Genomic DNA, 23,792 nt, shown 5'->3' on the forward strand with positions numbered 1-23,792 from the left:
ACTTGATGGCCAGGATACATGCCATCATTCTGCCTTATCACTGGGGATGTCAGCCTTGAACAATGGGCCAAAGGATTCTTTGACAGGTTTATTCCCTATAAAATTATTTTCCCTCTTTTCATACTCTGTTCCTTGCAAGCAAGTTATGAAGTCCAATCCACACTCAGATAAGGAGGAGGATAAGGGATGGTAGAGCAGGGGAATTAAATTCTACTTCATTGGGAGGGGTCAGGTTTATTTATTAGCTTTCTCTTTTTTCTTTTGCTGAAAAGATTCAAATGTTCAAAAAGAATGATCATGGTGATGAATATCCAACTATGTGATGAAATTGTAAGCCACTGATTATACAACATTCATAGAACATTTGTAGGTCAAGAATGTTTGTATGTTAATTTTTTACAATAAAAATATTAAATAAAATATATATATTCTTCATTGGGAGGACAGTATCCTAAGTAAATTACTTGGTGTATTATTTTTTTGCATGGGCAGGCACCGGGATTTGAACCCAAGTCTCTGGCATGGCAGGTGAGAACTCTCCCAGCTGAGCCACCATGGCCTGCCCTACTTGGTATACTTTTGTAAGGAAGATCTATTTCTTCTCCCCTTATATTTAATTTTAAATTAATCAAGGTTAAATAAAATAAAAATTCAGTTCCTCAGTCACACCAGCCACAGCTCAGGAGGTCAAGTCACATGTGGCTAGTACTATTATATTTTGGACAATAAAAATGTAGCACACTTCCATCATCTCAGAAAGTGCTATGGACAGCTCCATTTAGGATCATTTATTTTTCATTTTTCTTCTTTTTAAACATATGTTTGAAGATACAAATTTCCAAAAACTGCCTTAATTCATTCCCATAAATGTTTCAGTTCCAAATATTTTCTTTACTCCATAGTGATTTCTTGGTGGACCTATGGAGTGGAGTGGGGAAAATAAGGAGCCCTGAGCACAAAATTAAGGAGCCACTCCCTCTTAGGTTTGGGAAAGTGGAGGAACATATGGCAGTTTGCACTATAAGCCCCTTGCCTGCCTCATCCTATGCCCAGCTCTGTTTAAAAATACATGGCTAGGATGCATGGGTGGTTCAGTGGTAGAATTCTCACCTTTCATGTGGGAGATCCATATTTGATTCCTGGTGCCTGCCCATGTAAAAAAAGAAGAAAAAATATGGCTTAACTTTCAAATTATTGTTTTTTTTAAAAAAAATAATCTATTATTAATTTCTAGTTCAATTCCACTGAAGTTGTGGGTAGCTGCAAAAAGCCCTACAGCTAATACCATAATTAATGGTGGACTATTTATTGACCATGGGTTTAAGAACAAGACACAGATGTCTGCCAAAACCACTTCAAGTCAGTAAAGCATCTGGAATAGCCAAGGTAATTTAAGACCAAAGCTGGGGCACTTAAACCCACAGTTACACAGACTTACATAAACCTACAATAACTAAGATAATATGGAATGAGTGCAAGGATGGAAAACTGGACAAATGGAGTGGAATAAAATCCAAAAATTAATAGTCATTTACCTTGCCCATGCAAAGATCTTGTTGCTATGCAGTAGGAAAAAGAGTGCTCCTTTTAGTAAATGGTGCCAGTTAATTTGGATATGCATATGGGGAAATATTAACTTTGATGTCTTAATTCCTCACACCTAAAACAAAAAAAATCAATTCGAGGTAAACCATATTCATAAACATAAAAAGTTAGATGTGAAAATTTCTAGAAGACAAGATTGCTGGAATATCTTAAATTTCTTAAAAGGGACACACAAAGCACCAGTCATTATGCAGATATTCATACACATGAAACCACCACCAGATCAAGACACAGGACATTAAGTGTCCACCACTTCCCTCAACCCCTCCCAACCAACAACTCAGTTAAAAAAAATCAAGACTTACACAGTCACTGTTCTTAATTTGCTAGGTGCTGGAATGCAATATACCAGAAACTGAATGGCTTTTTAAAAGGAAAAGTTCATTAAGTTGCAAGTTTAAAGTCTAAGACTGAGAAAATGTCACAGTTAAAGCAAGTTCATAACAATGTTCAATTTAAGGGAGAAGGGAAAGATACATTGGTTCAAGAAGGTCAATGACATTCAGGGCTTCTCTCTCAACTGGAAAGGCACATGGTGAACATGGCAATATCTGCTAGCTTCTCTCCTAGATACCTGTTTCAAGAAACTCACCCAATGGTGTTTTCCTTCTTCATCTCCAAAGGTCTCTGGCTGCACCAGCTCTGTGGCTCTTTCTAAAATGTTCCCTCTTAAAGGGCTCCCTTAAGCAACCCCAACTTGAATGGGTGGAGACACATCTCCATAGAAATTATCTAATCAAAAGTTCCCACCCACAATTGGGTGGATCACATCTCTGCGGATAATTTAAAAACTCCCACCCAACAATACCGAATGAGGATTAAGAACATGGCTTTTCTGGGGCCCACCACAGATTCAAATCAGTGTAAGCACTAAATGAGATATTACAACTTCAAAAGAATGGCTCCAATTAAAAGATTTAACAGTACCAATTGTTGGAACGGATCTGTGTCAATGGAACTCTCAGTAAGGCTGGGGGGGGGAATAAATTGTTTCAATTACATCTGAAAAAATATTTGATATTATCTACACTTTATCTGCCATTCCAGCACTTCTTTTCATAGCTCTGTATGCCGAAGAAAAAATGAGTCCATGTGGACACCAAGAGGTGCACAAGAATGTTCATAGCAGCTTCATTAAAAAACAAAGAACCAGCCTAAGGTCATCAACTGCAAAATGAATACATACAATGGTGCCATGTTCATTTAATGGAAATCCACCAACCCATGAAAAAGAGTCCATCACTGCTACCCACATCCAGGATGCATCTTACAGACATTATTTAGAAAGAGACAAAGGCAAGAATATGTGTGATTCCATTTATTTAGTTATAAAATAGACAAAACTAACCTATAGGGGTAGAGCTTAGATTAGGTTTTACTTGGGGTAAGGTATCTGGAAAGAAATATGAAGGAAGCTTTGGACCTCTTCTTCAAATCAGAAAGCTGAAGAATTCTCAATAGAAATCTCACATTGATGACAATGCTTGTGACATCCAGAGCCAAGATCTACAGATGGCATGTTTTGTAATTCCCATAAGTGGACACAGAATATAATTGCCAGCTAGAACCCTAGATACAAAGCAGTATGGAAAGTCTAGTGTTGATAGCCATTTTCTTTTTGGTTCTAGCAGTTGACGATCTAGGGTCTATTATTGTGACTGATGCCAACAGTGATGGATGCTGCATCTCTCGATCCTGGCTGAACTGAAGTTTGAATAATAACCTTTGTTTCAGGAGACAATCCTTCCAGTTGCTCTGGCTTTTTAAATGTTAGATGATTGTTGGTTCTATGCTCCCTTTTCTCTTTCAGAGTTAAAAACTGCAGCCGACAGTTTGAACACGGGAAAGTTCTCTTGTTCCAGTGCCGCCAAAAGTGATTCACATATGATGCTGATGCTTTGAAAATTTTTAGACAAAATGGACACAGCAAATTTTTAGTGTTTTCATGGCAGGTTCTAAAATGCATGTCCACATCAGCAAAGGTCGATGATCTGTAATTGCAAACCTGGCACACATAAGGCATCTCACCAGGTTTGTGATTATCTTTCATATGTTGTAAGAGAAGCTGGTCTGTTTCAAATGACAGTTCACAGATTTTGCAAACAGGGGAGGGTTCCTGGGGGAGGTGCACATTTTCAATGTGATACTGCAGCTGGAAAGGAGTGGAAAACTGCCGGTGGCAGTGCTGGCAGGTGGTGTGGACTTCCCAGCTGTCACCCATCTGCTTCTCAAGCTCCAAATGGTGCTTCATGTGCTTCATAAACTTCACATTTTTTAGAACTTTCAAGCAGCTGAGGCACTTAAAGTTTGTGTAAGTCTTCACTTCTGGCCGCCCATCTCCTTTATGCTGTCCATAATAAAAATCAGGAAGTAACATGATCATATCTCTTTTCTTGGAATCCACAGTCTCGTTATGACTTGCTGGGCTTGAAAAGTCTGTTTTTGCCAGTCCTTCAAAGCTATTTATGGAGTCCTGTGTTGCAAGACCAAAATGTGTGTTGATATTTGCACATGCCCTTAGAAATGATGTTCCATTCTGAACATGGTTTACTGAGGTAGCAACACTTTTTGAGGCTGTACCAGTGTTCATTGTGATGAATGCACCTGAAAGGGTATCTAAAGAATCTTTCCTGGGGGTTCCATCACTGAGTTTAGGCCTTTTGGAGTTTCCACTATTTACATCAGAAGGGGAAGGTCGCTTTGAATCATGAGGACTTTCATCCTTGCTTCTGACAGAATAAGCAGCTCCAACCACGCGCTGAGTCCATGGCATTGGCAAATCTGAGGCATTTAGGGGCATGACCTGTGGTGGGCTCCTTTGGCATCCAGGTTTAGCTGAATGCTCCATAATCATAGGAGTATCTTTTGGCCTCAATGCAGGTGGAGAAACTGTCCAGTTGGCCACTGCCCTTGATAATGGGGTCATATGGTTTGAAAGCTTCAATGTTTGGGTGGTCGCTTGACCCATGTGACCCTTCCTTTTTGTTGAACCTGAGCCTTGGGTAACTCTGTTCAAAATGTTTGAAATCACAGGTTTTGCACTTGAAATCACCTTGACAAAGAGAATTTCAGGATTTTCGCTTTCATGTTCCACTCCAATGAAGATCAGCTCAGCATCTTCATCATCTTGGTGTTCAGAGTCTTCTCCATCTCTCATCTGTGGTGCTGGTTCCTGTTCCTTCTCACTCAAGAGATGTGCCATTTTACAATTATTGTTTTGCTTGATTGAAGCCAGTGGTTCCTTCAACTTCCAGAGCTTTCTTTTTATAAATTGCTACCTTAACACAACCACATGACATTAGTCAGTATTTATTTGAAAAAACAAAAATCATTACTTTATTGAATCCTCCCCAAAACCACTGAGTTAACTATTAACATCCATGTTTTACACATGAGGAAAAGATTCTGAAACCATTTCAGTGACAGCTAAATTGAGGTTGAGCCAGGATTAGAAACCCAGCTGGTGTTTGATTCCAGCGCCAGTGCTTTGAGTTACACATTGCTCTCTCTGTTCTACAAAGAACTAGATAAAATTGATAAGAGAAAGCCAAAGAGGAAGGTCCACTTATAAAGGAATAAGCCCAATTCCTAGCAGAGCGTGAGTTTTCAGGCTCCCTAGGTTCTTATCTAAGCACATATCTTTACTATCTATTCATTGGTAATTCTAAATTTATCTCTCCAGCCATTCCAGCTACCCAGTGTCCCAGGATGCCAGGTGATCTGCTCAACATCTTTTCTTGCAGGAGAGGAACTAGGTTGAGAAAGTGAGGCACTTGGCAAGCAAAACTGAAGGAGACATGGTGTACTGGTTTGAAGCTGTTATGTTTCCTAGAAAAGACCACGTTCTTTTAATCCATTCCTGTGGTTGCAGACCCTATTGTGGGCAGAACTTTTTGATAAGGTTGTTTCAACTGAAATGTGATCCACTCATTCAAAGTGGGTCTTAGCCATTTACTAGAGCCTTTTGTGAGAGGGTAAAGGAACAAAAAAACCCCACAGAATTCTGAAACACCTAGAGAAGCTTGAAGAGAGCTTAGAGAAAAAGCCTCCAGAGGAGAGAGAGAGAGGAAAGGCCCAGAGATGCTAAGAGAAGACCCACAGAAGCCCAGATGAGGCTACCAGAATCAGAAGCTAAATGCAATGAGAACTGGGAGTGAAGGACCATCAGAGCCCAGCCATGTATGTACTTTGCTATCTGACAGAGGATGGCTGGATGCTTGGGACATTTTCATGGCTTTTGAACTGTAAATCTGTAAACTGATAAATCCTCATTGTAAAAACCAACCCATTTCTGGTATATTGGGCAGCTTTAGCAAGCTAGGCCCCAAGGGTTCAACATCCTCTTAAATGTTGAGTTCTAGGTGCCTCACCCCCTCCTCTGTGTCCTAGACCCAGCTGCACCCTCCTGGATACTAAGATTTCTAAGAAATTTACCAAAATCTAATACTAGACATAACCCTAAAAGCTCTGCTACCCTTGGAGTGTTCCCTTTTTCATAAACCCATTTTGTTGCTCAGTTCATAAACTTTGGCAGTCTTTCCCTCAAACCTGTTCAAAGAATTAAAACAAAATTAAAGCACAGTTGCTTAAGATATATAAAGTGGAGTTAGGAGGTTGCTCTCAGCCAAATGTCATCCAGATATCACTGCCTGTGCTAGTTTTAAAGGATGTATGTACCCTAGAAAAGCCATGTCATAATCCTAATCCCATTTATAAAGGCAACCATTTCTTCTAATCCCTATTCAGTACTGTATGTTTGAAACTGTAATTAGATCATATCCCTGGAGAGTCAACTTAGGGAGTCACATCTTGATGTGCTCTTGATGCAATCTTGAGTGATCAAGAGTGGTTGTTAAACTGGATTAGGAAGACACATGTCTCCACCCATTTGGGTGGGTCTTAATTCATTTCTGGAATCCTATAAAAGAGGAAACATTTTGGAGAATGAAGGAGATTCAGAGAGAGCAGAGAAGGCTGCAGCACCATGAAGCAGAGTCCATCAGCCAGTGCCTTGGAGATGAAGAAAGAAAATGCTTCCCAGGGAGCTTCATGAAACAGGAAGCCAGGAAAGAAAGCTAGCAGATGATGCCATATTCACCATGTGTCCTTCCAGATGAGAGAGAAACCCTAACTGTGTTGCCATGAGCCTTTCCACTTGAGAGAGAAACCCCTGAATTTCATTGGCCCCCTCGAACCAAGCTATCTTTCCCTGGATGCCTTTGATTGGACATTTCTATAGCCTGGCTTTAATTGGAACATTTCTCAGCCTCAGAACTGTAAAGTAGCAACTTATTAATTCCCCTTTTGAAAAGCCTTTCCATTTCTGGTATATTGCATTCTGGCAGCTTGCAAACTAGAACACTGCCAAAGTATGCAAAGGCTCAAGCAGCAATGCTCCTCAAACCCCAAGGGTATATGGACCATAAAATAACCACAAAATAAAACTCAGTTAACTATCTAACCTGAAGGACAACTGGAGTACCCCAAATATTCACCAACCATGAACAGCTTGTTTAATCTTTTCCTTTAGAAACCCTTGCCAGCAAATGCCAAGACTGGACAAAATTTTAGTTGCTACCTGAATCTGTGCTCCTCCAATTGCAATTCTAAGATCCCAAGCAAATGTTTTTGTTGCCTGGCAATTTAGCTTGTTATTTCTTGGCTGATAAACTCTATAGGCAATGGAATAGCAAACCAAAGCTGCTCTCTCTTCTAAAGGTATCCAGAGTTTGACCACTCCTTTCTACCACATCTGCCACCTCCCTGATGGAAGATACCTATTCTCTTCCCCAGAATCACTGCAGAAGTTTCCAGCCACTTTTGTCACAACTCTCCACAGCATCCCTAATGCTCCAGATAGAATATATAGCTGAGGTGACATTCACTCCTTTCCTTATGCATCTCCAGTGGTTTCCCATCTTACTCATAAGAAATCCACAATGAACTTAAAAGGTCCAATAAAGTCTTAACCCATGTGAGCTCTGGGAGTCTGGATATGCCAGGCTGTTTACTTTCCCAGGAATGTAGCATACACTGCCTTGGATGCTCTTTTTCCAGACATTCCCATCATGGCCCCTAGTCCCTTCTGACCCATGTTTCTTTTTCAGCAAATCCTCCCTGACCACCCTATCAAAAACTGTAATCTACTCCACCTTCCATGCTCTGTTCTCCCAACTAGGCTCTTTTTCAACTGAACCTTTGTCATCATGCATGATGTGCTGGTTTGAAAAGATGCATGTCCCATAGAAAAGCCATGTTTTAATCCTAGTCCCATTTTGTAAAGGCAGCCATTTCTTCTTATCCCTATTCAGCATTGTATGTTTGAAACTGTAGTTAGCTCATCTCCCTGGAGATGTGATGTAATCATGAGTGCTTGTTAAACTGGATTAGGTAATGATGTGTCTCCATCATTCAGGTGGGTCTTGATTAGTTTCTGAAGTCCTATAAAACAGTCAACATTTTGGAGAATAAGCAATTCAGAGAGAGCAGAGAAGAATGACATAGCCATGAGAATCAGAGCACCCATGAGCCAGTAACCTTTGGAGATGAAGAGGGAAAATGCCTCCCAGGGAGCTTCATGAAACAGGAAGCCAGGAAAGAAAGATAACAGATGATGCCTTGCTTGCCATGTGCCCTTCCAGCCAAGAGAGAAACCCTGAACTTCACTGGCCTTCTTTAGCCAAGGTATCTTTCCATGGATGCCTTTGATTGGACATTTCTATAGATTTCTATGGATATTTTCTCAGCCTTAGAACTGTAAACTAGAAACTTATTAAATTCCCCTTTTTAAAAGCTATTTCATTTCTGGTATGTTGCCTTCAAGCAGCTAGCAAATTAGAATGCATGATAACTACAATTTCATAGGATCAACATAAAAAAATGGTAGCTGTTTTTATTAGGATCAATTCTGTGTACAATAGACTTGAATCCACTAATTCCAGATTGTCCAACATGTAATGAATTCCGAATTCTAAGTGACTTAACACTATCAGGCATCCATATTAAGTCCCATGTCAGCAAAACCTAAATAAAGTAATTTTCTACTCCCTCTACACACCTGGCTGGACCACAAAAAGTGAATTTAAGTCAACCAATCAGCTGTCACCAACTTCTTATTCTTAGGACAGTTAACTTCCTCATTACTAAGGTCTATGTTAACCTATTACTAGGTCTATGCTAACCATATTAGGAAATGCCATCAGCATTTTTCTGTTTTAAATGGACTGTTGCATTCCTTGATCAGCAGAATACCTCTATACTTCCAGACAAATGAAACTTCTCTAGTTTCTGAATTAATTCAATAAAACTTTCTGGGGTCTAGCCAAATCTTGCTCATGCTTTTATTTTAACAAACATTATATAAAATACATCTTGCTTCTTTTTATTTCCACCCACTGGACCATAAACTCCATGCAGGCAGAGACTTATATTTTGTTTAATGCTGTATCCCCAGCTTCTAGAACAATGCACACCATTGTTACATAATAAATGGTAGCTGTTTTTCATGTGTTCAATTCTGTGCACAATAGACTTGAATCTACTAATTTCAGGTTGTCCAACATGTAATGAAACCCAAAATCTAAAGTGACAGCACTATGAGTTAAAGGAGTAATTAATCCAATACATATGTGGATGCACATATATATAACTGAAACTTATGTTTTCTAAAATAATACCCTCAGTACATGGGATATACTCTATCATCTACGCCATTAGCACATTTCATTGATTCTAAGCAGACTGTAAATTTTACAGTTTCATATTTATATTTTAACATCTCTGAAATCAGATTGCATTTCTTTAGTTTGTTTGGCAGGCTATATTATTTCTATTTTATAGCAGCACCAAAAGTAATGCATCTTATAATTGGTGCCATCTTAGAGTCCATGAATAAACTCTCCTTCATTTTTGTAAGTTGTTTGCAGCTCACAACATTGATTTCACAGTTTACTGTTGGGCTACTAGCTGCATTTTAGGAAAAATTATTTTAAGGCAGGAAATGGCAAATTAGCCTGCCTTGTTTTTGTAGACTAGGAAGCAAAAAATTGTTTTTACATTACTAACATTCTAAAAATGCTTTTAAAATTATGAAACATATATACAAAGCAAGGAAAAGAAAAAAGCAATAGTTTTGAAAGCTCTCTTTAACAAGTAGTTACAGAACAGATCCCAGAATTTGTCTTGGGCTACCTCTCAGATTTTTCCTTCTAGCTGCTCCAGAACACTGGAGGCTAAAAGGGATAAATATGTTTTTATCAACAGAATTGAATTTTTTTTCCTTTTTTGTGAAAAATAACATATATACAAAAAAGCAATGAATTTCAAAGCACAGGACACAATTAATTGTAGAACAGATACATTACTAAATTTTTGAATGTTTTGAGTTTTTTACACTTTTAAAAAAACATTTTCTAGTTTTTGAAGTTCGGAAAATAGACCAAAAGAAGAATACATCATGTCACAATACAAATTTCAGTGTTGGAAAAAATTTGTAAAACAAACTGGAGTTATTAGGGCTAAGAGATTTAAAGTGTAGTCAGGGGGTCTTTCTGGAGAATACTTTCAGGTGTAACTCTCAGTTTGTGACCCAGATGTCTCAAACTGCCTAAGTATGCAAAGCCTGACAGTAACAATGCTTCTCAAAGGCCTAAGGGCATCTGGGCCATAACACAAACCAGGAGATAAAGAGCTCAGTTAACTACATAATCCAAAGGACAATTGGAGCACCCCAAATATCCACCAACCACAAACAACTCATCTCATCTTTTCCTTTGAAAAGCCAGACACGTTTTTTGGGATTGCTGCCTGAATCTGCACCCCGAAACAGCAAATTCTAAGACCCCCAAATAAATGCCTCTGTTGCCTTGAAGCTTAGTTTGTTATTTCCAGGCTGACAGCATCCGTAAATAAAGTTTCATTAGAGCACAGCCGTGATCTGTGATCATTGCTGGACTGGGGCTGCTTTCACACCACTCCACTCCAGCAGAATTAAAGAAGATGAAACTAGCCTGAGCTGCCTAGATTAAAATAGTTGCTGTGTGGCCCTTCCCTAAATCCAGCCCTGGTTTAAGACAAGCAACATGGACAACACCCAACTTCTTAGCTCACCAGTTCCTGAAGTTGCGAGTCCAGGTGATTTCGTGTGGCTTGTCCACTCTGTGGCCCAGGGAGGACAAAATTTGTATCCTTGGAGCAATTCCTCAGGGTCTGCTCAGCCGCGGTTACATCTACAGGACTCTCACCTCCCTCTGCAAAAGGAATCTTTGGTCAGGGCAGGAGAGTCCAGCCCTATTTAAAGCCCATATAATCCCATCTCCAACAGCCACCCTGGGCTCCGAGCATGTGCCTGCACCGGTTTCTCCTGTTTAGATTCAGGAACTAATGTTCAGGGCGTTGGCCCAACCTCCCACCCAGACTCAATCACAGGAGAGCCTGAGGGCGGGCCGCAGGGCGAGGTGGAGAGCTCCCAGCCAGGGGGTGGGGGGTGGGATCCTGTGCTGGGGTAGCCCAGAGCACCACCACCCGGTCTCCAGTTCACCCCAGTCCTGAGCTGCTGGGGGTGAGTGGCCAGGGGTGGTCACACCGCGGCTCATACCCTGCTGGAGCCACAGCGCAAGGGGAAGATGTCTTCCCAGGTGTAGTCTCCTATTTCCAAGCTGACAGTCTCCATAAGTGAAATTTCCTGTTTATTTTTTGTGTGCTGGGGGGGGGGCACATTTCATTCTTTTTTCCTTGTGGCTGTCCCTTATTGCAGCACCATTTTGTGAATTTTTTGTGTTATTTGGGGGTGGATTGTGGACTGCTTCAGGGGCCAGGAATCGAACCCAGGTCTCCCAGTCTGGGTCTCCGGCATAGCAGAAGAGAATTCTACCTCTGAACCACCCTTGCACTCCCTTGCTGTTTTCTTTTATTGCGATTTTGTTGAGGTATACATTCACATACCGTATAATCACCCAACAAATTTGTACAATCAGTGTTTTACAGGATCAGCATACAGCAAATAAACTTTTATTAGAACACAGCCAAGATTGCTAGTTTACTGTTGTCTGTGCTGCCTTCACGACTGCTCCGCACCGGCAGAGTTCATGTACTTGCAATGTTAGCATGTTCACCATGGCCTAAAATATTTTACTATGTGGCCCTCTCTGAAGCTCACCCCTGGTTTGAGAGAAGGGACATGGAGATACCAAATGTTTGCGTTCACCAGGTCCTGAACTCCAGAGAACATCTGCCTGTGCCCACCCCTGAGGCAACTTAAGAGAGGGTTCCATGCCCTGGATTGCTGGCTGGGTGGTCTTCACTTAACCCTCCCCACCCCCCACACATGCCCTTACCCTCCTCCACTCTCCCTCCCACCCCCCACCCTCCAGGTAGGCTCCCGGGCTTTCCTTTTCACCTTCCTTACTGTCTTTTGCATTTAGCTCCTCCAGGGAAGGGAGGGTTTCAAATTTCCTAAGATAGGCAAGACTTAAGTTGTATGCCACTCCTTCCAATGGACCTGAGTTCCAGAATTAAAACAAAAATCCACTGTGAATTCAATGTTCTAAGGTGCCATAACTATATAATGTTTAAAATTCCTTTCTTTGGAAAAGTGACAAGTGAAGCCTACGGCGGTATAAAAATAAATGGTAAAGCGTCCTGTTTCACTGGGGCTGGAAGAGGGCTGGCTGAGGAAGTTTCAACTAGCCAAGGGCATTTCCTGTAAGGAAAAAGGGTTAAATCCTGCCTTGAGTCTTAGACAATAGAAGGTCTGTACTGATTTGAAGCTATTACATACCCCAGAAAAGCCATGTCCTTTAATCCTCATTCAATATTGCTGGTTGAGACCTTTCTGATGGTTTCCATGGAGATGGTTTCCCCATTCAAGGTGGGGTTGCTTACTGGACCCCCTTAAGAGGGAACCATTTTGTAAAAAGGTTTAGAGCCATCAGAACTGACAGAGCAACCAGAACTAAGAGCACACGTAGCCAGAGACCTTTGGAAATGAAGATGAAAGTACCCCTGGGGGAGCTTCATGAAACAAAAAGCTGGGAGAGAAAGCTAGTGGATGTCACCATATGCTTTCCTAGTTGAGAGAAAAACTCTGAACATCATCAACCTTCTTGAACCAAAGTATCTTTCCAGGATGGTTTAGATTGGACATTTTTATAGGCTTGCCTAAATTTGGACATTATCATGGACTTAGAACTGTAAACCTGCAACTTAATAAATTCCCCCTTTTAAAAAGCCATTTTGTTTCAGGCATATTGCATTCCAGCAGCTTGTAGACCAAAACAAAGTCCTAAACCATCAGACCCTACTCCTGCCTGACCCCTTCCATCTCTCCCCCCCCAACTACTTTGTTTTTTGTTACTCAGCACCTTTGCCTGTATTGCTTGAAGACTACTGCAATTTTATTCCTTGTTTCTGAAATATTCTGCTTCCAGACATCCTCTTGGCTCTTTCCCTCACATCTCTCAAGGCTTTATGACAAAGGTGCATCCCAATGAAGTCCACCCTGAGCACCCTATTTAAAATTGCCACTTTTCCCCATTTTAGAATCCTGTCTATCTCTCCCTGCTACATTGCTTCTGTGGTTTTCCCAAGCACTCTTCCCCTTCTAATAGACAACACAGTTAACTGTTAAGAATTAATTATTTAAAGTCATAATTAATTATTTACTAGTTGTGTTTATTGTCTGTCTCCTTTAATAGAACTCAAGCCCCATGAAGAGAGCAATATTTTTGTCTGTTTCATGCGCTAACATATCCCAAATACCTAGAATATAGCAGGTATTCAAGAACATTTCCATGTCCAGAAACAGCTGGAAACATCCTGGTGTGGCTTAGTTTTAATTCATTTTTTAGAGCAGTTGTAGGTTTACAGAAAAAACATGTAGCAGGTACATATGACTAACTAAATTCATAATCTACATTAGAGTTCACTCTTTGTGTTACACAAGTCAATGTTGTTTTTTTTTAATTATATTGTGATATCATATATGTCACTTAAAATTTCCCATTTTACCTCTTTGAAATATAAATTAATGGCATTGATTACATACAAAATGTACCGCTATCTGTGACCAAAACTTTCCCATTCCCCAGACAGATTAGCATTAGCTCCCTGTTTCCTACCCCAAACTGCCTGTGGTAGCCCATTTTCAAACATCTGACTCAATGAATTTGTTGTTCAGTTTTGGCAGTCCAGAACTTCACCTCATCCATACAATGAGCTATTCTAACTAATTTGCTGTTGCTAAAATCAGAATATAAATCTGCAACTGGAGGCATAACTTTCACAGTAAATGAAATATTTATGTTCTTTTCAAAGTTTGTCCTTTGCTGGCACTTGGGTAACAGGCAGTTGATCGATTAACTGTTAACAGATTAAACAAATCAGTGTTAATGGATTTACAGGTTTTGGGATGCAGTGAGACATTCTCAGAATTACTACTCCATCCCAGTTGGGTGTGAGCAGACACCAGTCTCTTTGGAGGCACCTCTGCTATAGGGGAACTCTCACTGGGAACACCCCTGTAGCACTCTTTCAGAACACTCCTGCTTCACAAACAAATAAGTCTAGTGATTATGTGAAAGTTGTCATAATTGAATGATCACATACTTTTCAAATGGTTGCTTGCTTCAATCATTAATTCAGATTTACTTTTTGTCATTGATTGAGTCATTTCTTCATTCAAGGGACAAAATAGGTAATGGATTGAGGATCATGGAAGTGCAGAGGTCAAGGATAAGGTGTGGCTATACCTGCTGTACTGTGTCAATGGAACAGACAGAAAGCTGAAAGTTAAACTTAAGCGATGGAGAGAGGTAACCAAACAAACTGATTCAGAGTTGAATTGCTGTTTTTGAGACAAATACATCAAAGAAAGGAAGGTGGGAAGGAAAAAATGGGTGGTGAATATGAGGGAAAAGAATTTTCTGACAGAGAAAAGATGCAGGGGAACAAGTATAACAGGAAAAGCAAGGAGGCATGTGTGTCTCTAGCTAAAGGGACAAAAGATAAGATGAGATGAAGTCAGAAATGTGGCCACTGAAAGGATTTTGGAACTGATGCTGAATGAGACAGGGCATCTCAAAGAAAAAGTGGTTTATGCTTTAGTTTTTCATCAAATTTGAAATATCTTCTGCCACTGTTACTTTAAATATTTTTTTCTGTTGCCTTGTCTCTTTCTCTCTCTCCTCTCCCTCAGGGCTTCCAACTAAACAAACTCTTGGGCTGCTAGAAGTTATTCCACAGCTCACTAATGCTCTATTTATTTTATTTTTCAGTCTTTTTTTTTCCTGTTTTGGAGCATTTCTGTTCCTATGTCTTGCAGTTCACTTATCTTTTCCTCTGATGGGTCTAATCTGATCTAAGCCAACTTGACAGGTGAACTCACTGCCCTTCCCCCCTGATATGGGACATGATTCCCAGGGTATAAACCTCCCTAGGAACTTAGATAGAATTCCTGGGATAAGCTGAGACCTGGCATAAAGAGATTGGGAAAGCCTACTTAGGCAAAAGGAGGAAGAGAAAAATGAGACAAAATAAAGTTTCAGTAGCTTAGAGATTTCAAACAGAAATCTTGGAGGTTATTCTGAAGGTTATTCTTATGCATTGTATAGACATCCCTTTTCAGTTTCTGGTGTATTGGAGTGGCTGCAGGGAAGTACCTGAAGCTGTTGAGCTGTGTTCCAGTGGCCTTGATTCTTGAAGACAATTGCATAAAGTTGCAGCTTTTGCAATGTGACTATGGATTGTGAAAGCCTTACATCTGAAGCTCCTTTTATCCAGGATGTGGACTGATGAGTAAAAACATAAGGATAACACATAAATAAAGAGTAGGGGGTATAAGGAATAAAATAAATTGGGTAGATGCAAATATTAGTGGTCAATGAGAGGGAAGGATAAAGGGTATACTATGTATGAGTTTTTTCTTTTTTCATTTTGTTTCTTTTCCTGGAGTGATGTGAATGTTCTAAAAAATGATCATGGTGATGAACACACAAATATGTCATGATATTGTGAGCTATTGATTGTACACAATTCATGGACTGTATGTGTATGAAAATTTGTCAATAAAAATATTTAAAACCCATCAATTCCAACTCTGATTCCATTTGATTGAACACCTCTCTCCCTCTCCCAAATTTAACTTTCACCTTTCTCTCTATTTCATCTGCATAGAATGGTGGGTGTGAGCTACATACACCTTATCCGTGAACTCTGACCTTCCATGAGCCTCAGTCCACTTCCTTTCTATCACCTGAATGAATAAATTATTTATTCATAGCAAAGGATTAATCTGATTGGATTAATGATTTGAGCAATCATCATTCAAACAATATATAATGATATGATTATGATTAGCTTTATCTAATCAATAGTTATGTTTGTGAAGTAGTTTCTGAAAGAGTACTAGAAAGGGTTTCCCAGTTGGAGTTCCCCTAACATAGCCAACATTCTTGTAGCTCCATGAAGTGTTTTGATCAGGATTCTGAAACTCACAAGTCTGTAAGAGCCAAGCAGGAAGGAGAGGATCAGATGTAGGAGAAAGGGGTCCCTTGGAAACACAATCACTGAGGGACCATTCAAATGATGCTACTTGATTTCGTATTGTTTCTGCCAAGTGACAATGCTAGTGTTGTTGATCAGTTTTGCCACAAAGTTGAAAATGTGAATTTTTATGTTGTCTCCAGATTCTGAAGATTAGTAATTTTAAAACAGGTTGATAATTTAAAAATATGATGAAGCCAAATTAAAGACCTCTGTATGTTACTTGGCCTGTGGACTTCAGATTAGCAATCTCTGGTTTAATGGGGATATAAATGTCATACTTCGCTAGGTTCAGAATTTATGGGTCAGTGGCATGGTGTAAGATGGAATGATGTGGCAGACACAGCCCCTTGTGCTCCCCAGGAGTACCTCCAGCAATTGTGGTAGGCTTGTTTCATAGACACATCCCATGTTCTGCCCACCACACTAAATACTTTAGCAAGCTGTTTTGCAAGCCATCTAATACAGAATGTTCAAACCAATGGCTCTTGCTGAGCATTTCCATTAGCAATGCCTGGTAGCTTTAAGAAACACCAATGGCCAGTCTTACCCCACATCAATTAAATTAGAGTTGAGGGGAATCCCATTCCTGATCCTCAATGCCATGTACACTAAACCCGAGGAAAGGCCAGTGGTAGACCATTTCATGGGAAAAGACTGAATCTTTCTAGGTTAGATGGGCCAGGGTATAAAATACTCCCAGAGCATAAATAATGGGACAATTTGAAATATTGGTGAGAACATGAATGCTTCCAATGACTGGGTAATAAGCCTTTCAATTTCTGGCATATAATTCAGAAGCTGTTCAAAACAGTGAATGAAACTGCTTTTAACAAAACTGTTTCTTTTCCAATTGACTTATTTATTTTACATTTCTCAGTATTGTCACTTAGAAAAATTAGAGAAAAAAAAGAAATAGAATTGGTGCTGAACCATGTCTTACTCTAGAGCAATAATTCTCATCTTGGCTTATTTTGACCCCTCAGGGACATTTGGCAATGATTGGAGACACATTTAAGTGACAATCATGAGACACTAGTGGCATTTACTAGGTACCAGGCCAAGATTACTTCCTACAACACAAAGGACAGCCCCTCAGAACAGGGAATTATTCAGCCCAAAGTATTAAGAGTGCCAAGGTTGAGAAACCCTCATCTAAAATTGAAATAGTTAATTTCATGTATCAAGTTGGCTAGGTTATGGTGTCCAGTTATTTGTTATGGTGATCAGTTATTTGTTAAAGGATATACCAACCTGATTGTTACTGTGAGGGTTTTTTTTACAGATGGATCTAAATTCTTAGTCAGTTGATTGCATCTATGGCTGATTATACCTATAGTCAATAAGGAGACTGCCCTTAGCAATAAGAAGCAGGAGAACTCATCCCATCAATTCAGCAATTAGAACTCATCCCATCAGTTCAGCAATCAGAACTCATCCCATCAGTTCAGTAATCAGGACTCATCCCATCAATTGGAGGCCTGAAAGGGAGAACTGAGGATTTTGGCAGTCAGAAAGACTATTTCTTCTTTAGACAGCCTATTTTTTCTGGAGAAGTAGACATCACCGTCATTGAAGTTCCCATCTTGCTGCCTGCCCTATAGAATTTGAACTTCCCATCCCCCACAGTTGTGTGAGCCATTTCCTATAAATATTTATACCATGATTGGTAGATAGATAGATAGACATATCTGTTCTGTTGGTTCTGTTTCTCTGGGGAACCCCAATTTAAAAAAGAACAACAGTTGTTCCCACCTAGTCTGTATGGCTTCTTTGGTAACCTCCATGTAGGAAGAAGTTAGCATTCCTGACAATGGTGTTTAGACAATTATCTGATCAACTTTAATGGGATTAAGATTTATCTTTGAAAATTAGCTAGTAGTCCTTGTAGATGACTGTTAGTGGAGTTATTGACTTTTTCCTTTATGTTCCCTTTTTTATTTTGAAACTCTGTTTTCCCAAGAAAACACCTGAGCCTCAGTGAAGTGGCCAGAACTCTATTGCCAGCTGACCCAGAGGACTCTTTGTCCAAAGTTTGAGCCCTGAATATTCTTTGTTTCTAGATTATATAGGCTAATGAAAAAGGTGGGAGTTACTAAGGGAATGGGTGGTAAACACTGGAAAATGCAGAGACAGAACTTGCAGAGTAGGAGTTACTGTCTGGTTCTTAGCTGAACTCCTTTGTCTGAGATGAGGGCAGCTCCGGACATGGCAAGAAACAGGTCTGGCAGTCTTCCTCTTTGTACAACAATATATTTGGACAGGCTTGAGCAAGCCTGGATGTGATTTACAACACTGCAGACATTCTGCTTTTCTTCCTTCAAGAAAGCCTGCAATTATATATACCTTTACAAGAGCATCAGTTCATAATGATGCACACAAAATCACAGAGTAATACATGTGAATGCATAAAGTGGTACACACAAATTCATAAAGTTATACAACAACAATACTGAGGTGATATACATGAATTCATAAAGTCCTACAATAATACTGAGGTTAAACTTGTAATCTACTTCAACTTAATGCTATGATTACTAACCTCTCTATTTTCCTACAATGTGTCCACGTCAAGTGTAAATCTCCAATTTGACTTGGCTTGGTTTTGGCTGGCTTTGCCTTCTCCTTGTAGCAAATTTGCAATAAAACTAAGACAAGTGCTAATAACTGAATTGACTCGAGTTTTTTCCTCCTTTAGAAAGCTAAGAAGTGTTCTATTTCCAGCAAAGTTTTTTACATTAAAAATTACATATAAAAACATGTAATATATTTTTGTGGCCTTATCAATTCTATGTTATTAATAATTACAGTGATAACAATAAAAATGCTTGAGACTGTGCTCCCAGTAAATCACTTTTAAAACTTAAATTTAAATTCATAAATTTTTTTTGGTAGAGACACGAGACTTCCAAGCACACAGTCCATCAAAATATCATACAGTCCTTTGAGGGAAGTAGACTAGATGTAAGAGTTAATGGATTTAAAGCCATAGAATAAAGGTTTTAACCTTTAAGAAGTGCTCATTGGTGTGTTTCTTTTTTAAATTATGGTGGGTATTGTAAATAATTCTATGTTATTTTTATTCTTTGGATACACTTAAAAGAATGATGTTAACAGTGTTATTTAATATTATTTTTTATTGCATGCCAGAAATGACATCCTTTTCAAGGTTTAAACTTATGAAAACTTTTGAATGGCAACAAAAAATTCCTTGATGATGAACATAACTTTGCAAAAATAATTTAGGGGAAAAGAAAACAAAATGTAACCCTTAGATCATGTTTCTGAAAATTCCTCAAATATTAGAATGACTTGAGACATTTGTTAAACATACAGATTCTAGGGCCCACTTCACACCTAGGAAATTCAATTCTCCTGAGGATGGCCTGTGAATTTGAATGTCTAATGTCTGCCCTATTTCTCAGGATCTGGCCCCTTACAAATCATGGTATCTGTAGAATGATTAAAATATCCACACACTCATTCCTTTGACAGAAACATAAATGGTGGGTCGAGGGCCAGGTATTTACTTTCTTTCACTTACTTGATATTTAGATTGAGCACTCACTTTGGTCCAAGCAGAGCAGTAGGTGATAAAGTTGGATAAACAAGGGCTGGAACTTGAATTGAGAGCTTCCCCAGTCCTCCTCAAAGTTCCCAGTCACCCTCATTTTCAGGGGCTTCTGGATAACCTGCAGTAGTGAGGGAGGTTGGGAGATACAAACAAAGCCAGATCCAGTAGATTTGGGCTGGGCCTGACTGAGTTTCTTTTCTTTTCATTTTGATGAGTTTTGACAAATTTATACACACATATATAATAACCACTACAGTCAAGATATGCAATCCTTTCATCATCCCCAAGAGCCCCCTTGAGCCTCTTCCCAATCAACCTCCATGCTTCCTCTCCTCTAGGCAATCACTGATCTGTGTTCTGTCACTGAAGATTAGATGTATCTTTTCTAGAGTTTTGTATAAATGGAATTATGTGATATGTACTCTTTCATGTCTGGCTGTTTTCAATGAGCATAATATTTATGAGATTCATTTATTCAGTCATTCATGTTGTTGTTACATTGATAGCTTACACATGACAGTCTGAATTTCTAACAAGCTCCCAGTTGATCCCATGTGGCTAGACTATGAACCAAACTCTGAACTGCAAGGGCTGGCAGCACTCCTTGGCCACTCTGCCATATGGCAAGGCCCACGGTGGCATCTGCTGGTCACTCCCCTCCTTTCTGGGTTTCATTGTTTTCAGCTTCTTACTTCCATTTTTCACTCTCTGTATTCATTCTATTTAAAAAGGATTCCAGTAAGAGGATTAAGACCCATCCTGAATGAGGTGGGTCACATCTTAACCCAAGTAGCCTCAATTACAAGACCCAGTTCACACCCACAGGAATGGATTAGATTTCAGAATATGTTTGTTCTGGGGTACATACAGCCTCAAACCACCCCACTAATTAGGCTGTGCTTGTTATATTTGGTATTTGATTATTAGTATGGCATTAACATATTTTTATCTCCATGTCAGTGCACTGTTGAAGAAAACAAAATTCTCTGCATTAAACTGTTTTTTCCCCTCATTGAATTAAGTTGGTTGTAGAGAAAAGTGCTCACCCCAGTTTTTTTTCATTTTATTATTATGCTAAAATATACCTAATTCAAAATATAACATTTTAACCTTTGTCAAGTGTACAAACCAGGGACATTGACTACATTTTCAATAATGTATATTAACACCACTGCTTCCAGAAATTTTTCATTGCCCCAAACAGAAACTCTGTACACATTTAACAGCAACTCCCCATTCTTCCTTTCTCCCAGCCCCTGGTAACTTCTGATTTGTCTATGAATTTGCATATTCCAGATATTTAATATAAGTGGAATCATACAATACTCATCCATTTCTCTCTGACTTATTTCACTTAGCTTGTTTTCAAGATACATCCATGTTGTAGCATGTAACAGGACTTCATTCCTTTTTATGGCTGAATAATTTTCCATATTATGATTATATCACATTTTGTTAATTTATTCATCTATTATTAGATACATTATTTCTACCTTTTGGCTACCATGAATAATTCTGCTATGGATATTGGTGTGCAAGTATTTGAGTCTCTGCTTTCAATTCTTTGGGATTATACCTAGAAGTGGATTTGCTGCCTCATGTGGTATTCTGTGTTTAATGTTCTGAAGAACTGCCCAACTTTTCACAGTGGTTGCACCATTTTACATTCCCAGCAGCAATGCATCAGAGGTCTAGTTTCTCCACATCTTCACCAACACTTTTTTGTTTTAATAAAAGCTATTCTAATGGGTATGAAGTGGTATCTCATTGGTTTGGATTTGCCTTTCCCTTAAGATTAAGGATGTTGAGCATCTTTTCATGTGTTTATTGGCCATTTATGTATCCTCTTTGGAGAAATGTCTATGCAAGTCCATTTGGAGTTTATGAGCTAGCCAAATAATTCCAGGAAATATCATTACCATAATTTCATCTATATTATTCAATTGAATAATATATATAATATTTATATTGTATAATATATTAATATAACATATTAATATAATATAATTATATTATATATTAATTAATTATAATAATGTAATATATTATATATTAATAGGTCAGTAACATACATTAATAAACTTGCCTAATTTTTCACCTACATGTCCAGACATCTCTTAGAAAACTGAATTTTTGTGCATCCATCTTGATCAGTAGAAGTTTGGCTTCTTCCAATACTTGATTTTCTTTATTCTCAGAGAATGAAGTCAATGGTGGATGACTGAGTGTATGCTACACCCAATCTTCATGTTGCAAGGAATAAGCAATACTTTCTAGTGCTGAATGCAACTAAAGAATGAAATAGAAACTACTGTCATCCAGTTGGGTTCACTGTCACCCAAAGTGGATGGTCTGAGGATCTGAGCAGCACTATGGTTGCTGACCTGGTATCTGAGAGAGCATGTAGTATGATTATCCGGGGGTATATATTCAACCTGGATGGCCGAAATGCCAAGAATGCCTTCATATACTGGTGCTCTGAGACCTCTTAATCAACAAAATGGAAATACTTGGGATTAAAATAATTTATGTTCAATAAATAGTGTAAAATTTATGGAATAAAAGGTGTTGGTATAGTTATACAGAGGAGATAGAATTTGACATGTTTGCTGAATCATTAAGCTGATATTTGTTTTAGTCTCCAGTACCTTAGAGCAGCTGGAAGTAAAAAGCCTTAAATTGGGGAATTGTAACCCATTCCAAACTCTGAAATCTGTTCAACAAATTGTTGTGCTGTGCTCTGAGATTTATTGCTTTTCTGTATACATATTATTTTTCACAAAAAGGGGGATAAAAATCAATTGCAATGATAAAACAACATTTATGCTTTCTAGCCTCCTATATTCTGAAGCAGTTAGAAGGAAAAATCTGAGAGGATGGTATCATTGCCCAAGACAGACTCTGGGATCTGTCCTGTAACTACTTGTTGAATAGTGCTTTGAAAACTATTGCTTCTTACTTACTTTGCTTTGTGTATATGTTATATTATACAATAAAAAATTTTAAAAATTATGGCATAAAGAAGCTATAATCTCAGGCTTTCTTCTAATTCCTTAAGCCCTGCTACAGGAATTGCTTTTCCAGAAATTACTGTAATTAGAAGGCTTCAGGAGGTTAAAATGTGTAAGGGATCAACTCATGTATCTGTGTGTGGTAGCCTATAAAACCCATAATCATAACCCATGTTCCACCCTCACCATGATCCATTCTTTTTTTTAATTTTTTAATTTTTTTTTAAACTTAACAACGTACAAACATGAATATTGTTTCCATACGATCATTCCATTCTTGGTGTATAATCAATAACTCACAATATCATCACATAGTTGTATATTCATCACCATGATCATTTCTTAGAACATTTGCATCCATTCTGAAAAAGAAATAAAAAGAAAAAACCTCATATATACCATACCCTTACCCCACCCTCTCATTCACTGCCAGTATTTCCATCTCCCCAATATATTTTAGCCTTTGTTTCCTCTATTTTTTTCTATACCCCTTACCACTCCCTTTCCTTGATTAATAGCATTTCAATCCACTAAATTTATTTGAACATTTCTTCCCCTTATTATTTATTTACTTTTAATCCATATGTCTTACTCATCTGTCTATACTGTAGATAAAAGGAACATCAGACACAAGGTTTTCACAATCACACAGTCACATTGTGAAAGCTATATCATTATACAATCATCTTCAAGAAACATGGCTACTGGCACACAGTTCTACATTTCTAGCACTTCCCTCCAGACTCTCCAATATACCTTAACTATAAAGGTGTTATCTATACAATGCATAAGAATAACCCCCAGGATAACCTCTTGACTCTGGAATCTCTCAGCTTTTGAACTTTATTTTGTCTCATTTCTCTCTTCCCCACTTTGGTCAGGAAGGTTTTCTCAATCCCTTGATGCTGAGTACCAGCTCATTCTAGGATATTCTGTCTGATGTCGCCAGGAAGGTTTACATCCCCAGCAGATATGTCCCACATAAAGAGGGGGAGGACAGTGAGTTTGCTTGTCATGTTGGCTGAGAGAGGGAGATGACAATATTGGAGCAACAAAAGATTTTC

General features: G+C 38.8%; 1 protein-coding gene across 1 annotated transcript; it reads right to left on the bottom strand.

Moving 5' to 3' along the window:
* Positions 1–3,244: 3,244 nt before the first annotated feature.
* LOC143651242 (zinc finger protein 280A-like) lies at positions 3,245–4,857 on the bottom strand. Its single transcript, XM_077122253.1, has one exon. It carries the CDS (start codon positions 4,805–4,807, stop codon positions 3,245–3,247), a length of 1,563 nt encoding a protein of 520 aa, XP_076978368.1. The 5' UTR covers positions 4,808–4,857.
* Positions 4,858–23,792: the final 18,935 nt, after the last annotated feature.

The sequence above is a fragment of the Tamandua tetradactyla genome, chromosome 12 (genome assembly GCF_023851605.1).
Source record: "Tamandua tetradactyla isolate mTamTet1 chromosome 12, mTamTet1.pri, whole genome shotgun sequence".
NCBI classification, from domain to species: Eukaryota; Metazoa; Chordata; class Mammalia; order Pilosa; family Myrmecophagidae; genus Tamandua; species Tamandua tetradactyla.

Coding starts and splice junctions, on each gene's coding strand:
- LOC143651242 (XM_077122253.1), bottom strand. CDS start 4,807: ATGGCACATCTCTTGAGTGAGAAGGAACAGGAACCAGCACCACAGATG.